General features: G+C 55.0%; 1 protein-coding gene across 1 annotated transcript in view; it reads right to left on the reverse strand.

The window, feature by feature from the left end:
* Positions 1-6,970: 6,970 nt before the first annotated feature.
* Positions 6,971-20,201, reverse strand: part of CARD11 (caspase recruitment domain family, member 11) — a 35,941-nt gene continuing 22,710 nt past the window's right edge. The window contains exons 16-24 of the mRNA XM_004691916.2: positions 19,671-19,797; positions 17,951-18,191; positions 17,280-17,376; positions 16,909-17,004; positions 15,316-15,456; positions 14,393-14,570; positions 11,082-11,206; positions 8,892-9,007; positions 6,971-7,175 (exon numbers count right to left, since the gene is read on the reverse strand). Of these exons, the coding sequence (XP_004691973.2) occupies positions 6,971-7,175; positions 8,892-9,007; positions 11,082-11,206; positions 14,393-14,570; positions 15,316-15,456; positions 16,909-17,004; positions 17,280-17,376; positions 17,951-18,191; positions 19,671-19,797 (1,326 nt within the window). The remainder of the gene's footprint in view (positions 7,176-8,891; positions 9,008-11,081; positions 11,207-14,392; positions 14,571-15,315; positions 15,457-16,908; positions 17,005-17,279; positions 17,377-17,950; positions 18,192-19,670; positions 19,798-20,201) is intronic.

Genomic DNA, 20,201 nt, shown 5'->3' on the forward strand with positions numbered 1-20,201 from the left:
CAGGTTGGGGGTGCAGGGGCAGTGAGAGGAATCACCAGAGACAGAGTGGGGAGCAGAACAGGCAGTCTGACAAAGTACACTGCAGGCAGGTCAGGAGAGGTCTGCTGCACCATATGGATCACCTTTGGGGCTGGGGATCGAACTCGCTCTGAAGCGGCTGCAGCTAGTTTGCAGTGCTGCGCTTTAACCCGCTGCACCACCAGAGAGGGCCCTGGGTTCATTTTCTAATGACTGAGTGGCGTCACAAGTGGTTAGCAGAGGCAGGAGTATTTAATAAGGAGGACTGAGTGTCAGCTATGTACCAGGCACTGGAGGTGAGGGGTGAATGTTCCCCACCCCAGTGTAGCTCAAGATCCAGAGGAAAAGGGTCAGTCTAACTCAGGCTGATGAGGGTTGTGACTAGGGGTGTGGCTCACACCAGGTCAGAGAGGGCTCCTTCCCCCAGAGGTGACGTTCCAGATGACAGCTGATGGATGAGCAGTTTATCAGGCAGAGTGAAGAGAAGAGCATTTCAGAGAAAAGGAAGAGTGTGCAGAGCCCCAGAAATCAGAGGAAAAGCAAGAGGGCTGGTGTGGCAGGTTGCGCTATGTGCAGTGTGGGGGCATCTCAGTGACCCAGGAAGGGCAAAGGTCAGTGGCCAGGGTGGAGGCTGTGAGTGGAGGGAGAAGTGAATGGATTCAGAGGGAGTCAGAACAGGGTGAGGTAACTGGGGCCCTGGGGATGTGTGTGTGTGTGGGGGGGGACAGAAAAGAGAGTCAGAGACAGACAGAGATTGGGGGAGAGGTAGAGAGCGGGACAGTGAGCGAGGGACAGACAGACACACACAGTGGGACAGAGAGAACCATGTCATCAGGGTTGTGGCCAAGTGACAGCCAGGGAGAGGTGGGAAGAGGAGGTCACTGAGGACCCCAGTGACCTCGGATGCGAGAGGGGTCAGTCTGTAATGTCTTGGAGGTGGAGTGGGGTCCCAGAGCAAGTCCCCTCCCCACTCCCCGGGTGCAACCACAGCCCTAACCGTGCACACCAGTCTGCAACCCCAAGGTCAGGGGCTTAGAACTGCCAGGACAGCTGAGACTGCATCAGCTACTCGCAGATGTGTGCCAGCAGCCTCACAGGTCAGACAGATCAGAGAAGTCCCAGACCAGACTGCCAGGCTGCTCTGGCCATGAGTCACCGACACCCAGGCCCCATGAAAGGAGGCTGCCCTGGGCGGACCCTGCGGGCGGGGGCGGGGCCGACACATTATAGCCCTCTGGAAGCGAGTCCCCCAGAGGCTGGGTCGGATGATGTGGAGGTGCACTCTTCCCTGCACATCACCCCGGCTTCCTCCCCCTGGGCTGGCTGAGAGGATGGTGCTTGGACAGCCACACCAGGGGCCTGGGAAGGATGCAACTGCACACAGATCAGGACAGAGCCCTGACACGCCCGGGAAACAGACTTGGACAGAAAGGTGTAAACAGAGGCTCTCGAGCTCGGCCAGGGAGGGGAGAGAGAACATCAGGCAGGGGCTCCCTGGCATGGGAGGAGCGGGAAGTGCTTTCAGTGTGCAGGGGGCAGGTGCGGTTGGGCCGGGCAGAGGAGAGGGCTTTAAGTGGATGGCCTTTTAGAACATGTGACTTTTGAACTCTGAATGTTTTCACCATTAAAAATGGAACAAAAGCCTGTGTGAGCCTCCCCAGCTTCTGAGAACTTCTTGTCCATGGCTCCCAGTTCCATGCGGCTGGCCTGAGGTGGGGGCCTCCAGGTTGCACAGTCACTGGATGGTCTGGGTGACAGGTGTTCTGGGCTTGCAGCCTCCTCCAACTGGTGACAGCCTCTGAGGCTGGACCTGTTCTCAGGGCCTCTCTTCGCCTTTGTCTCCAGTGACCCACAGTCCGTGACTCCCCCAGGGAACATCTGGGCTTGTGGACAGCAAGCTGGCTGGGTGGGTCTGTGGGGGTGGGAGCCAGGACAGCTAGAGGTGGGAGTCACTTCCTGTTGCTTTCAGTTTAGGGTGCTGGAATTTGAAACTGAAACTAAAAGGGAGGGTTCAACCTCAGTTGGAGCAGCCCCCATCGTTTCTGGAGATTTCTGTGGCCCTAGGCTGTCAGATAGAAACAAAGCTCACCGGAAATGGTTAGAATGTACCCTGGGAAGAACCCTCAGATGCACCCCAACTTGGCAAAATTAGAGAAAGTGGGGCAGGGGCATGGAGAGTAGCGACCCTAGGTTTCCAGCAGAGATGGGAAAGGAATTATTAGACTCCGAGCCGGAAGAGCTGCCCCCTTCCCCTGCTCTGTCACACTGCAGGTCTCAGATCGGCAGCATTTTCTCAAGCGGTCAGGGACACTGAAGATGCCACTCAGACTGGAGACACCCTATCCTGGATGTCAGCCAGCCACCTCTACCAACAGAGGGGGCAACACAGTCTCCGAGAGGTCAAGCTACTTGCCTGGCTCACACGGCAGGCCCGTGGCTTGTCCAGGGTGAAGACCCAGCTTTGGTGGCTGGGAGTTTGGTGCTTTAATCACTATGTCCCTACTCCAGGGGGCTACTGATAGGTAATAAATGATCCTAAAACTTAGTGGCTTAAGACAAGTCTTGAGCGTTATTGCATCTCAGATCTGTGGGCAGGATTTACCTTCTGCTCTACTTGATATCATTTGGGGTCACCCTGCTGGTGACTGGGTGGGCCTTGGGCATGGAGCTGGTCCCTACCACCTGCTGGATGCCTGAGGGAACTTCGGGGGTCTGGCCCAGCAGACCCCTCCCCTCTCTTTGCTGGTGTGGGGCCTCCCCACGTGGTTTCTCCTGCTGCTAACAGGCCAGCGTAGGGCTTTCAGAGACACTGATGATGCGGGAGCTGCCAGCCTTCTCAAAGTCATCCAAGAATTGAGGGGAAGGGAAATAATCCCAAGTCTCTATGGAAGGTGGGGTCAAAGACTTTGTGGCCTCCTTTATCTGTTGCAACCTCATGAGGTCTTTCTCAGTGGTAGGGGCAGGAGGTGAGTCTTCTGTTTGGGACAGAGCACACATGGGCCATTGTGTCTTGTCTACTGTGGCACATCACAGGCAGATGCCCAAGAAATGGGGATGCAAGTGGGGGCCAAGGTACATAGCATTTCTCTTGGGGCTCAGTCTGGCTTTCCTCTGAAGCCCTCAGGAATTGAAAGGGCGGGGATTTTGAGGCCAGTGCTGGAGCTGCTGTTGTTGCAACATAGACAGAATCTCTGTAGGACATCCTGGGGGCCAAAAGGCCTGGGAGCAGGTCCTGGGGACCAGCCTCACATCAAGCATCATAGCACCCTGGTGAATCTTGGCATGAGTACCAAAGACAACTCTAGGGAGTGAGCAAGGCAGGCTGGAAGATGAACACCCACCCTATAGACACACAGGAGAATGAGGCCAGCAGATGTGGTGGGTTTTGAGGGTGGTATGATGGCATGGTGCCAAGGTTCAAAGATGTTTCCCCCCTTAGTTTTGATTCCCATTCCAGAAAAGTAGCCCCTTTTCTGGATTGGATGAGGTAGCATTTCCCAGAATCATGACCTGATTTAGTAGGTCAAGGTCTGCTCAGGCTATGCTGGAGAGGACATTCACATCCTCTCCACCATCATCCTGTTTTCTGGTCCTAAGCCAATCACCAACCCAGACGCCACTGGAGGAGCAGAGCTGAGGCCAGACTGTTGTCGCCGAGACCCTAGGTAGCACCCTCTGACTGAAGATCCAACTCAGACCTTAGGTGGCAAATCAGCCAGACCTGGGCAGAGGTCCAGCTTACCTCCCGTGTGACCTTGGTGAAATTACTTGGCCTCTCTGACCCTCTATCTGCTCCTCTGTAAGACAGAGAAGCGTTTGGGGGACAGGAAATAAAATACATTTACAAAGTGCTTGGCACAGAATAGGAGCTAAAAAAAAAAAAATTCATATTTGCCTAGACCAAGAGCAACAGTATTTAATCTTCTGGGGATTACAGAACCCCTAGCGCGTCTAAGGAAGTCAGGATTTTCTCCTCAGTAAAGTGTAGGGCTACACGTACAACATGATCTCCAGGGTTCTGAGTGGCATGGCTGGTGTCCTTGGAGGTAGACCAGGCCTACGTCACTGGTGTTATCAGCTTGGCACAGGCTGCCCCCGAAAGCCTGGGGCCCGGGCTTGTGGTGCAGGCATCCATCCCAGTGTGCGTCTTGGAGCAGGCTGCCTGAGCCCTGGTCTGGCTCCAAGGGAACAATTCAGTCTGTAGACCCTGGTGTGCTCACTCGAGCCACAGCTGGGCTTTGCAGAGAGCTCAGTAAAGTCCTCCTAACACTGCCCAGCTGCTCAGAGCCACCTTCCTTCCTAGGCCGCCACAGGGGTCCCAGTGCGGGTGGCTGACAAGCAGGAGCCCTGAGCTAGAGCAGACGGTGTCAGGGGTCTCTTCTGAAAGGCTGCTGTGGATGGGTTCCCCTGTGCCAAGCCCGAGCCTCCTGCCGACTTGCCCGTTTCATCCAGGGAGCAAGGGCCCACAGCCTTCATTCCTGACCTCTCTCCTTCCCATCCCATCTTACCAGCCTATGCACTTCCCACTGCCTGAGTTCGCAGCCTGGGTAAAGTGCCCACCAGCTGCCCACCTCCCTCACAAGTTCTGTTCAGATGCTTTCCTCACCTTGTGCCCATTTCTCCTTTGCTCCCCATAATTATATGCAAGTCATGAGTTTGGTTGTTCTGCCCGTCAACCTGAGAATTCTTAAGTTAAATAAATATAAATAACCCAGCAGGCCCTGTACTTGGGCCTCTCTTCCAGTCACGTCTGTCCCCTTGGCTCTAAGTACTTTACAAGGAAGCAGCGTTTCTGAGCGGAGCACAGTTGCCTTGCTTGAGGAAAATTTACTGTTTAACTTAAAACTCGAACAAGAGGGAAGCAGAAGACCTTTCGACTCCACATCTCCCGTGGTGGCTTCGCTGGGCCTTAATAAGCATTGCTGAACCTCTGACTCACGGGCTTTTTAGACCCAGTGCACCCAACTTGTTTCTCGGGGCTGTTTTGGAGCAGGAGGCTTTGCTAAGTGGCCTTTGGAAGGGCTGCTTCATTTTAAAGGCCTTGTCCTTCCTGGAAAATTCAGATCTTGAGCCTGTAGAGATGGGCAGTCACAGAGGGAGGGCAGGACCAGGCCCCTCCAAGGGTCTCAGGTTCCCCCTAGCAACTTCTGGGGCTTTGTGGTGTTAATTTGAGCTCCAAGGGGGTTGAAATGCTAGAAAATACAATAGGTGTATATTACTCTTGTTTTTTTTTTTTTTTTAATTTATTGAGATCTTTTATTAATAACTCATCTCTTGAGTAAGTGGCAAATACCTTCCACACAACCAACTCCTATCCTGGTTCTAAAATTATAATGGAAAGAGTTGTTCCTATGTCTGCAAGGAATTGTTCTAGGCTGCTAAGAACTGAGAACTGAAATGTGTCACTTAACATGATAAAAATTTATTTTGGTCTCATGTGCAAGAAACCAGCAGCAGTCACGGTCTCCAAAGTGTCATCAGTGGCTGGTTGCTTCTCTCTTGATCCTCCACCATCCTCTGCAGAGGGTTTCCATCCTCAAGGCCACCTCAAGATCCGTTATGACTGCTGGAGCTCCAGCTATCACATTGCATTCCAGGTGCAAAACAGGAGGAGGGATGGTCTTCTGCTTTGTCTCTTGCCCCAACCTTTTCCTTACATTTCTTTGACTACTCTAGCTGCAAAGGAGCCTGGGAAAGTAGTTGTGCAGTTTCGCAGAAGCTGGGAAACTGGATTCTGGTAGTAGAATCTGGATTCCAGTAGTAGAGAGGAAAGTGGATATTGGATTGTCAACTAGCAACTGTTCCCATGGACACAGAGAACTAAGACTGGGCCCTGCCTGCTGCCCACATCCTGCTGGATAGTCAGCATGGTGTCAGGCTGGGCTGGGCTGGGCCTGGATTAAGCTATGTCCTATTGGGTGCAGACCTGGAAAGCACGCATCAAGGAAGTCAAGGAGAAGAATGGTGCCAGGACCCTTGGCCTTTGCTGTCCGCTGTGTGAGAAGTGTAGTTGTTTGCAGTCCCCAGCTAGCGGGCAGTGGGAGCAAGCCCAGCAGAGGGCCCTACCACGAGGTCCCTCCTGAGCCAGAATGAAGCGAGTCTGCGTGCAGAACTCTACATACTGAAAGACAAGGGGAAGGAGAGCTATGGGGCCTGGCCTAGGGCTGGGTTGGGAGATGCAGGTGCATAAACAGCAAGGCCTCCCAGGCTGCCTGAGGAAGGACAGGTGCTTTCCAGGGCTGCTAGGCAACTATCCAAACCAAGAGGCATCGTAGTCATAGGGTGTCATAGTAATTATGCCTCAAAGCCAGGTGTATCAGGCCTGTCCTGGGAAGTTGTGATGTATGTCACCCTCCCTCCCCTTACAGATGATCCAGGGCCTGAACGAGGCTTTCTGGGAGTGCTCTGCAGGTTAGGAAGGTGGCAAGAGCTGAAAACCTGCAAATGATTACAGTTTTACAAAAAGATTGAAAACAAGGAAATGGGGAGGTTTTAATGCAAGAAAAATAGTAGCAGGACACACTTCTCCTTCCTTCCCGATCTGTCCTGCCTGGGAATGTGCCTATCACGTGTCTTTGGGCTGGCGGCTGCCCTGGCTCTCAGGGTTCCCATCCGATAGATAGTACCCCTATTCCATGAGTTACATCCAACTGCTGTTCTGGCGTTGAGGGGCCGGCTGGCCCTGGCCTGGCTTTGTGTCCTTAGCTCTACCTCCCGGCTAATCCCGGGGCAGCCCTGGGTGGAACAAACTGCTCCCTGCTCCATCTGAGCACCCCCACAGCTGCATCTGCTCCCGGGCGCTCCTTGGAGCGGCTCCACAACTGGGTAGGATGAATCCCCCCAGGCTGGGGCAGCTCTGGGAGCAGCAGGATGCCTCCTCCTCCCCATGGCATCACCCAGTGGGGCCCTGACATCCGTCCCGAGTCGCACTTGGACTCAGGGGTGCCCTGCCTCACAGCTGGTCCTCATCCACCCAGACGGTCTTGCGCTGCTCCTCTGCGATCTTGTCCTTGATGACTCGGAGCAGCTCTTCCACGCTGCTCCACATGTCGGCCTCCACCGTGGCGTACAGGCATGGCAGGGCCTCCAGCTCCTTCTCCTTTAGCCGACACAGCCGCAGGAATTCCTCCTCTGTCTCAGGCCGAGGCAGCATCTTCCTGCAGGCAGGAGCGAGGGGCTGGGCTAGACCCCATGGTGCAGGACAAAGGCTGGTCTGCCCGCCCCCTGAGAGAGCCTTGGGCACCCTACAGAGGGGCCACCCCCATTCTCCTTGGACCACCAACTGCTTTGCTTCTCCATAGCATCTCTTGTTTTTTAGCACATTAAATACATTGTCCTTTTTAATTCTGCTCACTATGGAATTCCCAGGAAGTGTAGATTTTAAAAAATGTCTTAAAACTTTTAGATATGGTAAAGTACATATAAAATAAAAGTTATCATCTTCACCAGTTTTAAATGTACCATTCAGTAATACTGAATATCACATCACCACACAGTCAATCTCCAAGACTTTTTCTTCTTGTGAAACTGAAAATTCTATGCCCATGCACAAGAATTCCCTATTCCTTGCCCAGACCCTGGCACCCAGCTCCCTTTTTTCTGTCTTGATGAATCTGACTCCTCTAGGAAGCTCACACAAGAACACATACTTGTCTCTCTCTGACTGACTTTGTTCAATTAGCAGGATGTCTTCCAGGTTTATCTATGCTATAGCATGTGACAGAATTTTCTTCTTTTTTAGAGGGTGAATAATATTCCACTGGATGTATAGATCACATTTAATTTATCTGGTCATCTACCTGTGGATCCTTGGGCTGCTTTTTCCTTTTGACTGCTCAGAATAGTGCACTAAAAACAAAACTGTGCAAGTATCCCTTAATCATTTGGGGCATATACCCAGAAGAGGGGTACTTCATCATTTGATCTGTTTAATATTTGGGGGGGAAACACCATACCATCTTCATAGCACCTGCACTATTTTATATTCACACCACAGTGGGTCAGGAGTCATTTCTCCCTATCCTCACCAGCATTTCTTCTTTTCTGTTTTTTGAGATGCAACTGTCAGAATAAATGTGGTGCGAGGTAGGTGTTTTTGCCTCACTTGCTCATTCATGGGTTCCTCGGGGCTGGCATTAGATACTCAGTAAATATTTTGTGAAATAATGGAGGGGCACAAATTCTAGTCCCAGATGCTGTCTCGTGCAAGGAAGGCAGGGGTCAGAGGTCATGCCACGTACGTCAGAGCCATACTCAGTGTCACGTGGTTTCCTCTCTTATCAAACTCCATAGCCAACCATTCGACAAATCACACAGACTCAACCTTGGACATGGACCTGAATTGAATCTCTTTTCATTGCCCTCCAGACAGGACCAGGTCCCAGAATCACCACCTCTCGCCAGGGTATCAGAGCTCCTGTCTCACCACAGCAGCGCGAGGGAGTCATTTACCCCCAAGTTAGATTAGGTCACTTCTTCACTCAAAAGCTCCAGTGGCTCCCATCTCAGAATAAACCACCCCACCCTTCCTGTGGCCCACAAGGCCCAGCATGACCTGGTCTCCCCTGAGCTGCAAGGTCAACTGTCATGGCTCTGCCCTTCCCACAGCCTGTCTCCCCTCGGGGTCTGGCAACTGCCCCTCTACCCAGAACACCTCTCCCCTAGCACCTGCCACCTCACCCCTATGCTCCACTTTCAGTTCCCTTCACAGCTTGCATCCGTCAGCACCCACTGTCCCTCTCAGCACTTGTCCTCACCATGCAAGAAAGAGTCACCGTGTAGATGGGGGGTGGGGAGGACCAGCCAAGGCCTTCCTTGGCCAGAACCCAGAGGCTGTCAGGGCAGGAGGGAGAGGACGGATCTGGGAACCCTACCTGAACCTCTTGATGTTCTTCTCTGATACCCGGATGAAGAGCACAATGGGGTATATCCTGGACTTGATCAAGTCTCTCGTGCAGCTGATCCCCGCCTCCAGCAGACAGTGCTTGTTCTGTAAGCACAGGGGCCAGCGGTCAGCAGCAGGCCTCCTCCAGCCCATGTGGGGCCTGGGGCAGCTCAAGATTCAGGGTCAGTCTCCTTGGCACAGAGACGAGGGCAAGAGTCTCTTGTGGAACCAGTTCACAAACTGAACCTACTGGTGAAATTAGCCAGAAGTAGAAACAGCCTGTCCAGAGCCTTCCAGTCCCTGCACCCCCTCCCTGCCTGCGCAGGCACGGCCCAGGCGTCTAACAGCACAGATTCATTCCGTAGTATGAATGGCCCAAGGGGACCCTGGACCCGAGGGACAGCTGGGCCCCGCCTGGCCCTAGGACGCTTCGCTCCACTCTGCCGGCACGGAGGTGAGTGCTGGCAGAGCCCAGGGACCCAGCCGGAGGTGAGGCAGGTGGCGCAAATGAGCTTTAGTAAAAATCATAGTGGGAGTCAACAACACCTGCTCCCCTGTTTGGCCTATGGAGGCTTCCTGGTAAGGGGCGGCGAGGGGCCGCGAGCCCTGCACGTGTCCTAAGCACGAGTCCCTGCTCCGTGAGCTCTGCGCTTCTGGAGAGCAATTCCGGTCCTGCTTTTTAAAAATAAACACGCGGAAAGCTCAGCACCGTAGGGGAGATGGAGGGGCTGGGCTCTGTGGGCCTTCTCGCCACCAGCCTCGTGGCCACCACCTGTGGCCTTGCTCCCCTCCCAGGTGGCGTCACCCGCACGTGATATCGTGTTAATGCAAACAGTGCTTGGGAGCGGGAGCGTTGGGCACGAGACATTGGAGGTGCGTGTAGGTGTGGCTGCCCGGAGCAGAGGTCTTCACAAAGATGGTTATGGGGGAGGTGGGACGCAGAGAGAGAGAGAGGAGAGAGAGAGGAGAGAGAGAGAGAGAGCAAGCCAGCTCAGAGACCTCGGGCTCCAGGCCCCAGCCGCCCTCACGCCTTCCTGCTCACTGGCCGCCTGTACCTTGTCCCTGCTTCAGGCCTGTCCAATCTACTAAGGGCTCTGAGTTTCCTTTATCCATTTGCCCGAACCCGCAATGAACCCATGTGTCAGTGCTGAGCCTGTTTACTGCTGCGACGCCACCTTTGCGCTGAAGCAGAACACACAGAATACAGAGGTGCATGAGTCTCTGAGCACACAGCTCAGCGGATTTTCACAAACCCAGCCTACTGGGTTCAGAGCTAGCACCCAGGTTCAGAGGTAGAAATAACCAGCTCCAGAGCCTTCTGGTCACTGCACCTGTCCCTGCCGAGTAAGGCATGACCCAGGCTTCTAACAGCACAGGTTCGTGGATGGCATCTTTTCAGCTAAAGTATCTCAGCTCCCACCCTGCCTACTCATTTTCTATCCACTCCAGCTGTCAGGATTCTCTAAACTGCTATGTCTCAGGCTTTGAAAACAAGCACCCTGTTCAAGACTGATAGCTCTGCCCATGCTTCATCTGCAAAGTGACAAGGTGGGGAGGGGCGGGGTGACCATCAGCAGGTGTTCCGGCTGGCACCTGCTCCTGCCATCCCCAAGGACACTTCCCCTGTGAGCTGGCCCTAGCCTCTGGGGCAGCACCCATCTGCTACCGGCTGAGAGCTTTGCTTTCATGAAGTCCTAGAATGAGAAGAATTCTGTACTGAGGGAAGATAGGGCGCCCACCCCCTGGCTCCAGAAGACTCCAGAGTGCATGCAGACACCTTCCTTGCATTGCTGCCCACAGCCCAGCCCTCTGATGCTGCCCCATTTCCTTCACTTGGCCGACACGGTACCTGTCACCCCTTGTCTCTCTGTCTGACACATTTGCTCTCTATCTCTGGCCCTTGTTATCGCAGCTAGACACATGCATATCCATAAACAATGCGAACTAGGACACCAGCGCCGGGAAGCCATCAGAAATAGAAGGCGGTCTCACATAAACGCACGTCACAGCGAGAGCACGAGGGCGTGGAGGGGGAGGCTACATGGCGGAGAAGCACAGAAGAAGGGAAAGGTTTGGCCAGCGGGAAGGGAGACCCTTCACTGTCCACGGCTGAGGTGGCCTCCCAAAGATAGTGGGGAGGGCGTCACGGCCTGTCCAGGCTCCTGGTGGGTCTTCTCACCTTGGCCGCCACAGCTTCGATGTTGGCGGGAACGATGCATTCAAAGGTATTGGGGTTCTTCTCTCGGGAGTAGATGATGACCTCCATCTTCTGCTTTCTGAGGAACTCGTCTCTCGTGACAACATCTGCCGAGAGGGGGGCAGGCTGTGAGGGTGGCACAGAGTGGTCTCGGGTGGCTCGTCTCGCCAAGCCCTGCCTGCCCTCTCTGGCCAGGAAGAAAGCAATGCCTGGTGTCGTTCTGCCACGTGCAAATGAATCTTGTCTCCGCTGCTAGACTGAGAGTCTCCCAAAGGTCAGGATCCACGTCACACTTTTTCATACCTCCCATGGCAGCTCAAGAGTAGCTGGCAAGTAATTACTTGTGGTTTGGCTTTCAGGAAGTCATTTGCTTGGACAAAGTATCTCAGGCACTGTGGTGCCATACTGATCGTCATCACCCACGGTGTGGACTCTCCCTCCCGCTCCACTCATCCACAGCCCAGCGTCCACTGATCGATTGATCCATCCATCCTCCCTCCATCCAGCTATCCACCACCCTCCCATCCATCCTCCACCCACCCACCTGCCCAGCCGCCCATCCATCTAGCCATGATCCATCCTCCCAGCCACTGACTTAATTTGACAGTTCTCAGAAACCTACTAAGGATCAGGCATTAGAAATAAAAAATATGATAAAAACATGTATGTTGTACTTGAAAAACTATGACCTAGCTGGCAGAAGAATGTGGAACCAGATAACTGTAGAACAATGTGGGAGGTTCAGTGATGACCTACTGACAAAGTGTGCGGAGGGAGGGAAGCAGGTAGGCTACCTGGAGGAGGAGGTGTGTAGGAGAGGCCCCATTTGCTGGCCGGGTGATCCTCAACAAGTCTTGACCCTCTCTGGGTCCCAGATTCCCCACGAAAGAGGAAGACAGAGTAAATCCATGAGTGGAATTACCTAGGCAGGTCCAGGCTGGCTTGGAGGAGCAGGGCTCAGGTTCAGAGAGCACATGAGGCAGGGGGTTGGGAGGGGTCTGAGGAAAGCTAGCAGGGGAGCAGCCCTGGTGTTCTGGGGGGCAGGAGGAAGGCTGCAGGCCACCCAGCTGTGAGTGCACCCAGGGGGAATGGGCATGTCAATTCAGGTGGCAAGGGGGATCCCCAAAGCAGGCTTTTCATCACCCAGCCGGACTAGCTGAAAGTCTCGGCACCCAGGCAGCGGTGAGGCCCTTCTCCTGGAGCCTCCCTAGGGGTTTGTTGCTTCCCAGGGGTCAGTTGGTAGAAGGCCATAGATGTGCACAAGCTCCAAAGGTTTCTGTGTCCCACAGCTGGACTTGGGAGGATTGGGACGGTCATGCCAAGAAAGGAGGTGGGTGCTCAGGGAGGTGTGGGGTCCCCCTGCTTCCCCTCCCTGGGCAGCCTTTGTCCATCCATGAGCCCTGGCCTTTGTGGAAGCAGCTGCCATTATCCGGCTTTGCAAGTGAAGAGACACAGAGGCTTACTTGCCCCAAAGGATACAGCAGACGGGGAGGGGCAGGACAGGGCTGAACTGAAGACGACCTCAGAGAGCATGACTGGTCCTTCCAGCCAGCTGTGCTGCCTGCTGCAGCCCTCCTGGGTGTGGCTGTCGGGGCCTAAGCTACAGATGATGGGACATGGTGGGGTGCAGGTGGCGTCCCTGGAGAGCTCAGCAGCGGCTAGAACTTGTTCACCTGGGAATCACAGGTGTGAGGGCTCCCTGATAAAGGTAAGCAACAGCAGCAGGGGCTCATGCTTACGGGGTTCTGATCTGGGCCCGGACGGTAGGGAATGCTGATCACGGCTGGGCCACAGACGTGGCCCCACGGAAGAGCCAGCAGGAAGGTCCGAGAAAACTAGCAGCATGCTGCTCAGCACCAGGAGCAACAGCATGCGTGAAGCCAGATACAGAAGATGCCAGACCCCATGATTCCCTTTATAGAACATTGTAGAAAACGCAAACTGAGCGACAGAAAGCAGATCAACTGATGCCTGGGACCGGGGGCTGGAGCGAGGGGCACAGGGAAACTTGGAGGGATGCAGTGTTCTGTGTCCTGGCTGTGGAGTGGCTGCTGGGTGTCTGCTTTGCCCAAACTTGCTGGGCTGCACTGGGGGCCTGTCATTGTATTAAACTGTGCTGCAAAAAGTAGATTTAAAATCTTGACACCTCTCCTTCACACCCTTTGCGGTGGCTACTGTTGACAAATCAAACGGAAAAGAAACTGTTGGTGAGGATGTGAGAAAGGGAAGCCCTGGTGTACTCTGGCAGGAATGTGAAATGGTGTAGCTGCTATGGAAAGGGGGTAGCGGTTTAAAATAAACAACAACAAGCAGAATAACCCTATGACCTAGCAATTCCACTTCTGAGTCCACACCCAAAAGAAGTGAAAGCAGGAACTTAGGAGGCAGGTTCACAGCAGCACTGGTCACCCTCGCCAGTAGGTGGAAGCAGTGAAAATGTCCATCAGTGGATGCATGGGTACCCCGAACGTGGCCCACTCACACAGCGGAATACTATTCAGCCACGAACAGGACATTCTGCTATTAAGATGCTTCAATGCGGTGAGTCTTGAGGCCGTCACACTAGGTGAAGAAGCCAGGCACAAAGGGCAAGCTTGTGGGAGCCCGCACTATGGTTCCCAGGGTCAAGTTCATAGACACAGAAAGTAGAACAGCAGCTACTCGGGGTGGGGAGGGACTGAGGAGGAGGCAGACGAATGTGTAATAGGTGCTGTTTTCGTTAGAGGGAAAGTCCTGAAGGCGGACGTGGTGATGGTTGCATGTGAATGTACTTAGTGCCGCTGGAGGGTACACTTGACTAATGATAAGGATTACCTTTATGCTTATTTTACCACAATGAAAAATTACTCTGGTTGCTGGGCAGTCCATTGGTCAGGGTGGACTTGGACACTGAGTACTAATGCAGACGCTGCTGAGGCTGATTCTAGTGCACAGCCAGGCCTGGGCCCAGAACTCTGCCTGAGAGGCTGGTATTACAGCTGTCCCCTCTCGCCCCCAGCTATGGGGGTGGGTTGCCTTCACGTGACGGTCCAGAGTGTGGGTCCCAGCTTGAGTCTACTGGATGACACTGTGGCCTTCAAGGTCACCCTCAGGGCAAGTGGGGAAAGGAAGGCCTGTCATCCCTGCCTCCTGGAGCGTTTCATGAGGGCCCCTGTGCCTCGAGAGGAGGGGGATAGAAATGTGATTGGCAAACTCCCTTGCTGTCCACAGCAGGCCAGGAGGCTGCACAGCCATTCCTTCCTGCACAGAGCGGGGTTGTGGGGGGTTCCCTGGAGCAGTTGTGGGGCACTCACCTGGCTTACACATGGTGAACTCCATGGCACCCCCTGAGTTGAGCAGCTTCTGGACCAGCGTCTTAGCCAGCATGGTAGGTGTGAAGAGAACGGGCCGGCGGCGCTGGCAGGAGAAGGAACGCACCAGGCTGTAGGGGATCAGGCTGAGGTTCTTGCCGAGCTCACTGTCAGGGTCCAGCTCTGGGAGGGGACAGGAAAAGGCTGGCTGTGAGCCACCTGCTGCCTTGACCCCACAGAGCCTTGAAAACTTTTCAGTGGGTGTGGCACAAGGCTGAGGAATCATCTGCAAAGTAACTGCTGGCCAGCCCTGCCCAGGGAGGTGTGTGATGGCAGAAAAGCACAAGGCAGCCTGCCTCCTGGAGCTTCACAGGGTAGGAAGGGTGGTGGCGGCGGGAGGCAGACATGCCACGGGCAAGAAGCAGACTGGTCACTTCAGATGCTGCTGAGTCCTCAGGAAAGGGGCTTGGAGCAGGATAGTCAAGGAGGGCTGCTCGGAGGAGGGGCCCAGTAGGAGCTGGACAACAGCAGACGGGCGAGGGAAGGGTGCACCTGAGGACAGTGAGCAGCCGTGTCTAGTCCCCTTACGGAGTGGGGACAAGCCTCTCGCCTGCTTGATACATGGCAAGAGGCACTCAGTGGGGAGAGAAATCAATAAGGAAACATTTCACAGCAAACGGCTCCAATTAACAAAGGCATCTGGGCTCAAACTGGCTACCGTGAGCGTTCGTTATGGGTAAGCCTGGCAGGGATGCCACCCCTGCAGGCTGTCTGGTCCTCCCAGATGAGGCTGGACAGACCCCCTGGCGCCTTTCCTGGTGGCACTCTCCCTTTTGAGGGGGCAGAAATCCCAGTCTCCCTTCCCCAGAACCCTCATGACTCCCCAGACCTCTGCGGCCCCCAGGCCCGAGGGTGGCGCTCAGTGCCATGTCTTCCTGCTTCTCAGTCAGGAGCTTCGTGACATCCATCGAGGACCGGCCCAGGCTCCCCAGCGGACTCCCCGAGACGATGCGGACACGCTCGCTGCTGTTCATCCGCTTGTACTTGTTCTCAGACCTGCTGACGAACTAGAGGACCGAGCAGGTGGAGGGGGCTGCTTCTCCTGCTTGGCTCCTAGCTTGACCCAGATGGGGCGGGCTGAAGACGTGTTCAATCCCAGCTCTCCCAGCCCCCTGGGACCTGCCCTGGGTCAGTGATGTCCCCCGTGAAAACAGGAGGTGACTAGCAGGTCACGTGAGGCCTTGCTTGGGAGATGCCATTAGCAGATAGGTAAGTAAACAACCAACCACGCTCTCTTCTCCAAGAGGGTGTGAGGCCTGCTGGAGGCTGGTCAGGAGCTCTCCCTCAGCAATTCCACCTGCTGACTCTCTAGGATCTGAGCTGCATAGCTGCCAAAGTCCTGCCCCCTACTCCCTGCCTTGGCTTTTCTGTGTCTTCTGGGGGCGCCGTGCTCCCTTCTATGAGCCAGGGATATCCAGTGGTGGGCCCAGAACCCAGGTTCCCACCATATACCTTAGGCTACTTTGAGTCTCTCCATGCCTTCCTCCCATAGGGAAGACAACCCACGGTTTCAGCCTGACTCTGTGGCCAACCAGCCTCTGCATCGCCCAGATGCTCAAGGTGTTAGACTCTCACACAGGGATGTCTGGCTGCCCAAGACCCTGCCTTCAGGAGTAACTTAGTCTTCCCAGTGTTCCCTTCCTCTGTGTAAGTGACATTCTGCTACCTGTTCTGGGCTTTATCATACCATCGAGACATTTCCTTGGGTTTCCTGAGTCCCAACATCAGGACAGAGCAGTGGAATGCCAAACTATTTCTGCGGGGGGCTAATCAGCACAGCACCCACACAGGGACATGCTCATAGGGCTACATGCCAGTATTACTTCCTTACCTTTTGTCAACTGGTGACAGATCATGGCCACACAGAATGCTTTTGCATTTATGTGAAATCACTTTTCAAGATATCACCCACTGTGCTATTTAATGTTCCTTGTATAATGTTTCATGCCAAAAAATATACCCTTTTAGAATTAAGTACAAAGCAAAATTCTTTCCAGTCCCAAATAGCTAAAATGTTTCTGTGGTCAGATAAGATTTAAAGACTTCACTGAGTTTCCCTTTTTCCCTTGGCTGCTGGGATGCTCAGAGATAAATTTAGTGCTCAATCCCAGGGGTCAAATTGACCTGGGTATCTGGAAAGTTTGTTTATCTCTGCTGATACACTGTTTCTGATTTTTCTATTAATATTTTAACAGCAAGTTTAAGTTCTTCTAGTCATAAGTTTCCTCACATCTTTTATGAAAGCAGGGTTCGCTTCCAACAGGTGCAGAGACTGTCTACCGACCTGTCATTGTGAGGATAAAATGGGATGGGAGATGTGAGGCTCTGTGAAAAGTTGCAAGTGGGATACAAACACAAAGCAGTGCTATTTTGACACAACCTTCTCTTCTCCGGAGGCAGAGGGCAGAGCTGCCGTAACATGAGATTGAAAAGTCAGTAGACTCTCTGGAGAGCTTTACCTGCAGGAGCTGGCCAAAGAGGAAACTTGCTCGAGAGAGGCGGGGACTGACCCGAGGGTCACTGGTGGAAAGTGGCTCTTCGGGCTGCAGCGTGTTCTGAAATCAGTTTGTCAATCAGTCAGACCAGGCTGGACATGGTAGGACACGTGAGTGCAACCAGGCAGCCAGGAACCAGGGATGTGGACATCGGCGGGGAGGGCTGAGGCCAGAGGTGGGGAAGGCCCAGAGGGGGCCTCTGTGGGTGGGGCGACCCCTTCTTGAGGAAGTAAGCCCACTGCAGTCCATCGTCCCAATGAGATTAATGGTTTCCACTTGTGGCCCTCCGAAAAAGGCCCCAGTGGTGCTTTGGAGCTGACCACTGGGTGACTTACCCGGAGTGGCCGCAGGGTGTGGTGGCCAGTGTCAGCCTCCTCCCGGCTGCCCCGGTGCATCAGGCGCTGCAGCTTGATCAGCAGGAGCTGCTGGGCTCTGGGGAGGGGAGAAGGGATGCAGGGATGGGGTCTCAGGCCTGTGCGGGGGAGGAGGAGAGACCCTGTACACATGTGAGCAATGGGCCCCGGGGCACGCTGCTTGTCTTCCTCTGCCGCTGACATTTGGTGATGCTGTGGCAGTCCCCCACGTCTCTGAGCCTGATTCCTGGTCTACAGATTGGCCTGCTGGCCCTTGCATGGCTGGACTCTGACAGCACTGGCTATGGCACCTTTCCAGAAGCCTGGATGTCTACCGGAGAGGAGGGGGGTGGGGGTGCGCGCTTGGCTTTGGCAGTTACTGCTAAATAAATGGTAATGATTTGGGGGGGAGGAGTTTTTGGGAATAAAAGGATCAGCTAAAGAGAAGGAGCCTAAAATTGTCCAAGCTGTCTTGAGCTAGCTGAGAGGGTCCTCTGGGATTTAGTGAAACAATGGGATTTCAGAGCAACATTCCTGGGAGCAAGGAAGCCTTCAAGGAAGAGGAGGGAGTGGGGACCTGACTGTTCCGAGAGGACAGGTGCTCTTTCTCGGTGCCCCCGTGGCCCCTCGGCCCACTCCAGTGCCTGCCTCACCGGCTGTAGCTGGGTATGGTGCCCATGTCCAGGTCGTGGTCTGTGAAGGGGTCGACCCGCGCACACAGCCACTCATGTCTGTCCTGGTACATGGTGTCTCGTACGTGCACGACATCGTCACACTTCAGGGACATGGAGCAGGCATCCAGCTGGCTGGAGATGTTCAGATTGAGCCGGATGTAGAAGGAGTCCCCCGAGGTGATCAGGCCCTCCTCCATGTCCTTCAGCAGCTTCTGGTACCCTGTGGAGTGGGGAGGAGCAGAAGCCCCGCTGTGGCAGGCTCCCCTGGCAGAGCCAGCTCTGGGGCAAATCTCGGTGCCACTGCCCTGGGACGTGTTCCCCTTAGCACTCCTGCTGGGGAAACCTTGGGCCTCCGGGTGAATGAGGACGGTGCCATTGATGAGGGCCCCTTTTTGTCTTGGCTGCCAAGAAGCTCAGAGCTAATTCTGTGCCCAGTTGCAACAAATCTTGGAGCTCTGCTTTCATCTCCATCTTCCCACCACTGCACGGTTCTTGAATTTTTCCCCCTTTAATTGATGCCTAGCTCACATCCAGGAACAGCAGACCTTCCTAAGGATTCAGCTTGATAAATTTTCACGAAGGTATATGCCTGGTAATCGCCATCTGGGTACTCTCCCCTGGGCCCTCTGTGGCTACCGGGAAGGGTAACGGCTGGCGTCCAGCTTTGCTTTCTATCCAGGGCCCCAATGGTCTGTGCACTGGTGTGTCTGATGGGAGACAGCCGTGACTGCTCCACGCTCTGCCATGGAAGCCAGGGCCCTGCTGACTGCACTGGGGTGAGGAACCTGCTCCCATCATGTGCCATGCTGCAGGCATGCAGCCCCACAACTTGCGGGGAGAGGGGGTCATGTGCATGCTGTGTTCTGGGTGCTGCTGGCTGGCGGGCAGGGCACTGCCCAAGGGTTTCTGCTGGGCTGAAAAGCCAGGCCTGGATGAGAGGAGGGGCCTGCCCGCGAGCAGGAGGCTGGGTCCTGTGTTTAGGGACAGAGCATCTTTATCATCTGCACCGACCAGGCTCGCCGGAAGGAGTGCGGGCGAGCAAGCGGCAGTGGGGAGCGACTAGAGAGAAAGTGGCTATTTATGCTCTGTTGAAACATTCATGAGCCCTGGTGGTTAAAAATAAGATCCAGCTGCGGAGAGGAACAGGCAGGAAGAAACCTAGGGGTGAGAATGAGAACTCAGACTTTAGGAAATGCAAGTGCAAGCTCGGTGCTCACTGCCCAGGAGTCCTGGCCCAGCAAGGGGAGGCAGAAGGATGCCTTTGCTGGGGGCAGACAGGCAGGGAGGGTGAGGCCTGGCTGTGTGGAAGCTGAGCCCACATTGCAAGGGCCTGTGATCTGGCTGGGGGGGCACCGTGTCAGAGCGGCCACCCCGGAGCCACAGTCACGCTGCTGGGGCCTGGAAGCCCGAGAGAAGCAGCAAACTTCCATCTGGCAGGGAGAAGGGTGAGCGGACTGGGCAGGGCTGTGGGCATCGCGTGGGGCCCTGCCTCCTCCTCTGGACACGGCAGTCCGCTGTGGCTGGGCAGCCCCGGGAGTGGGCTTGTTTCCTTGCCTTTCCCTACTGCTGCCCCATACCTGATGTGACATCCACCCACAGGGCCAGGACTGAACACGGGAGCGAGGTGGGGAAGACCTGTCCTGGGCCCTGCCCCTGGCGGCTGGCCTTGGCCAAGGGCTGGTGAGTCTGGCGGTCTCACCTTCATGATTGACCTTGTAGTGCAGTGTGATGGGGCCGCTGCACCTCTGGATGGTCCAGTGGGCCTCCTCTTTCGTGCACGCATCCAAGGGGACGCTCTGCCTCTCGCCTTTGATGCAGCCTTCTAGCTAGATATCAAAGACACATTGTTCTCAGACTCCACAGGCCGCAGAGCTGCAGGGTGAGCCTGTTCCACTAGGGCATAAGAACGTCCCTGCCCCAGCCGCGGCAGCTCGGCGCGCCCAGAGGGCAGACAGCCTCCCACTGCACCGAGCACGCCTGCCTCCATGGCCACCTGGAGCTGTGCTCAGCTGCACGGCCCCCCAGCGCCCCGCAGATGTGACAGATGGGTGGAAGCGTCTGGGTAGAGGGAGAAAGGAGTTAGGCAGCTCCATGCCTGCAGACTCTAGAAACAGCGAGGAGGAGGGGAGGAGGCCAGCGTGGGACTGGCGAGCGGCTGAGGGCCAGGCCACTGTCCAGCTTGTGACTCCTGGCTGGAGTTGCTAGCCGGAGGCAAGGTGTAGGGTCACGG

The sequence above is a fragment of the Condylura cristata genome, unplaced genomic scaffold (assembly GCF_000260355.1).
Source record: "Condylura cristata isolate star-nosed mole 26May11 unplaced genomic scaffold, ConCri1.0 scaffold00032, whole genome shotgun sequence".
NCBI lineage: Eukaryota > Metazoa > Chordata > Mammalia > Eulipotyphla > Talpidae > Condylura > Condylura cristata.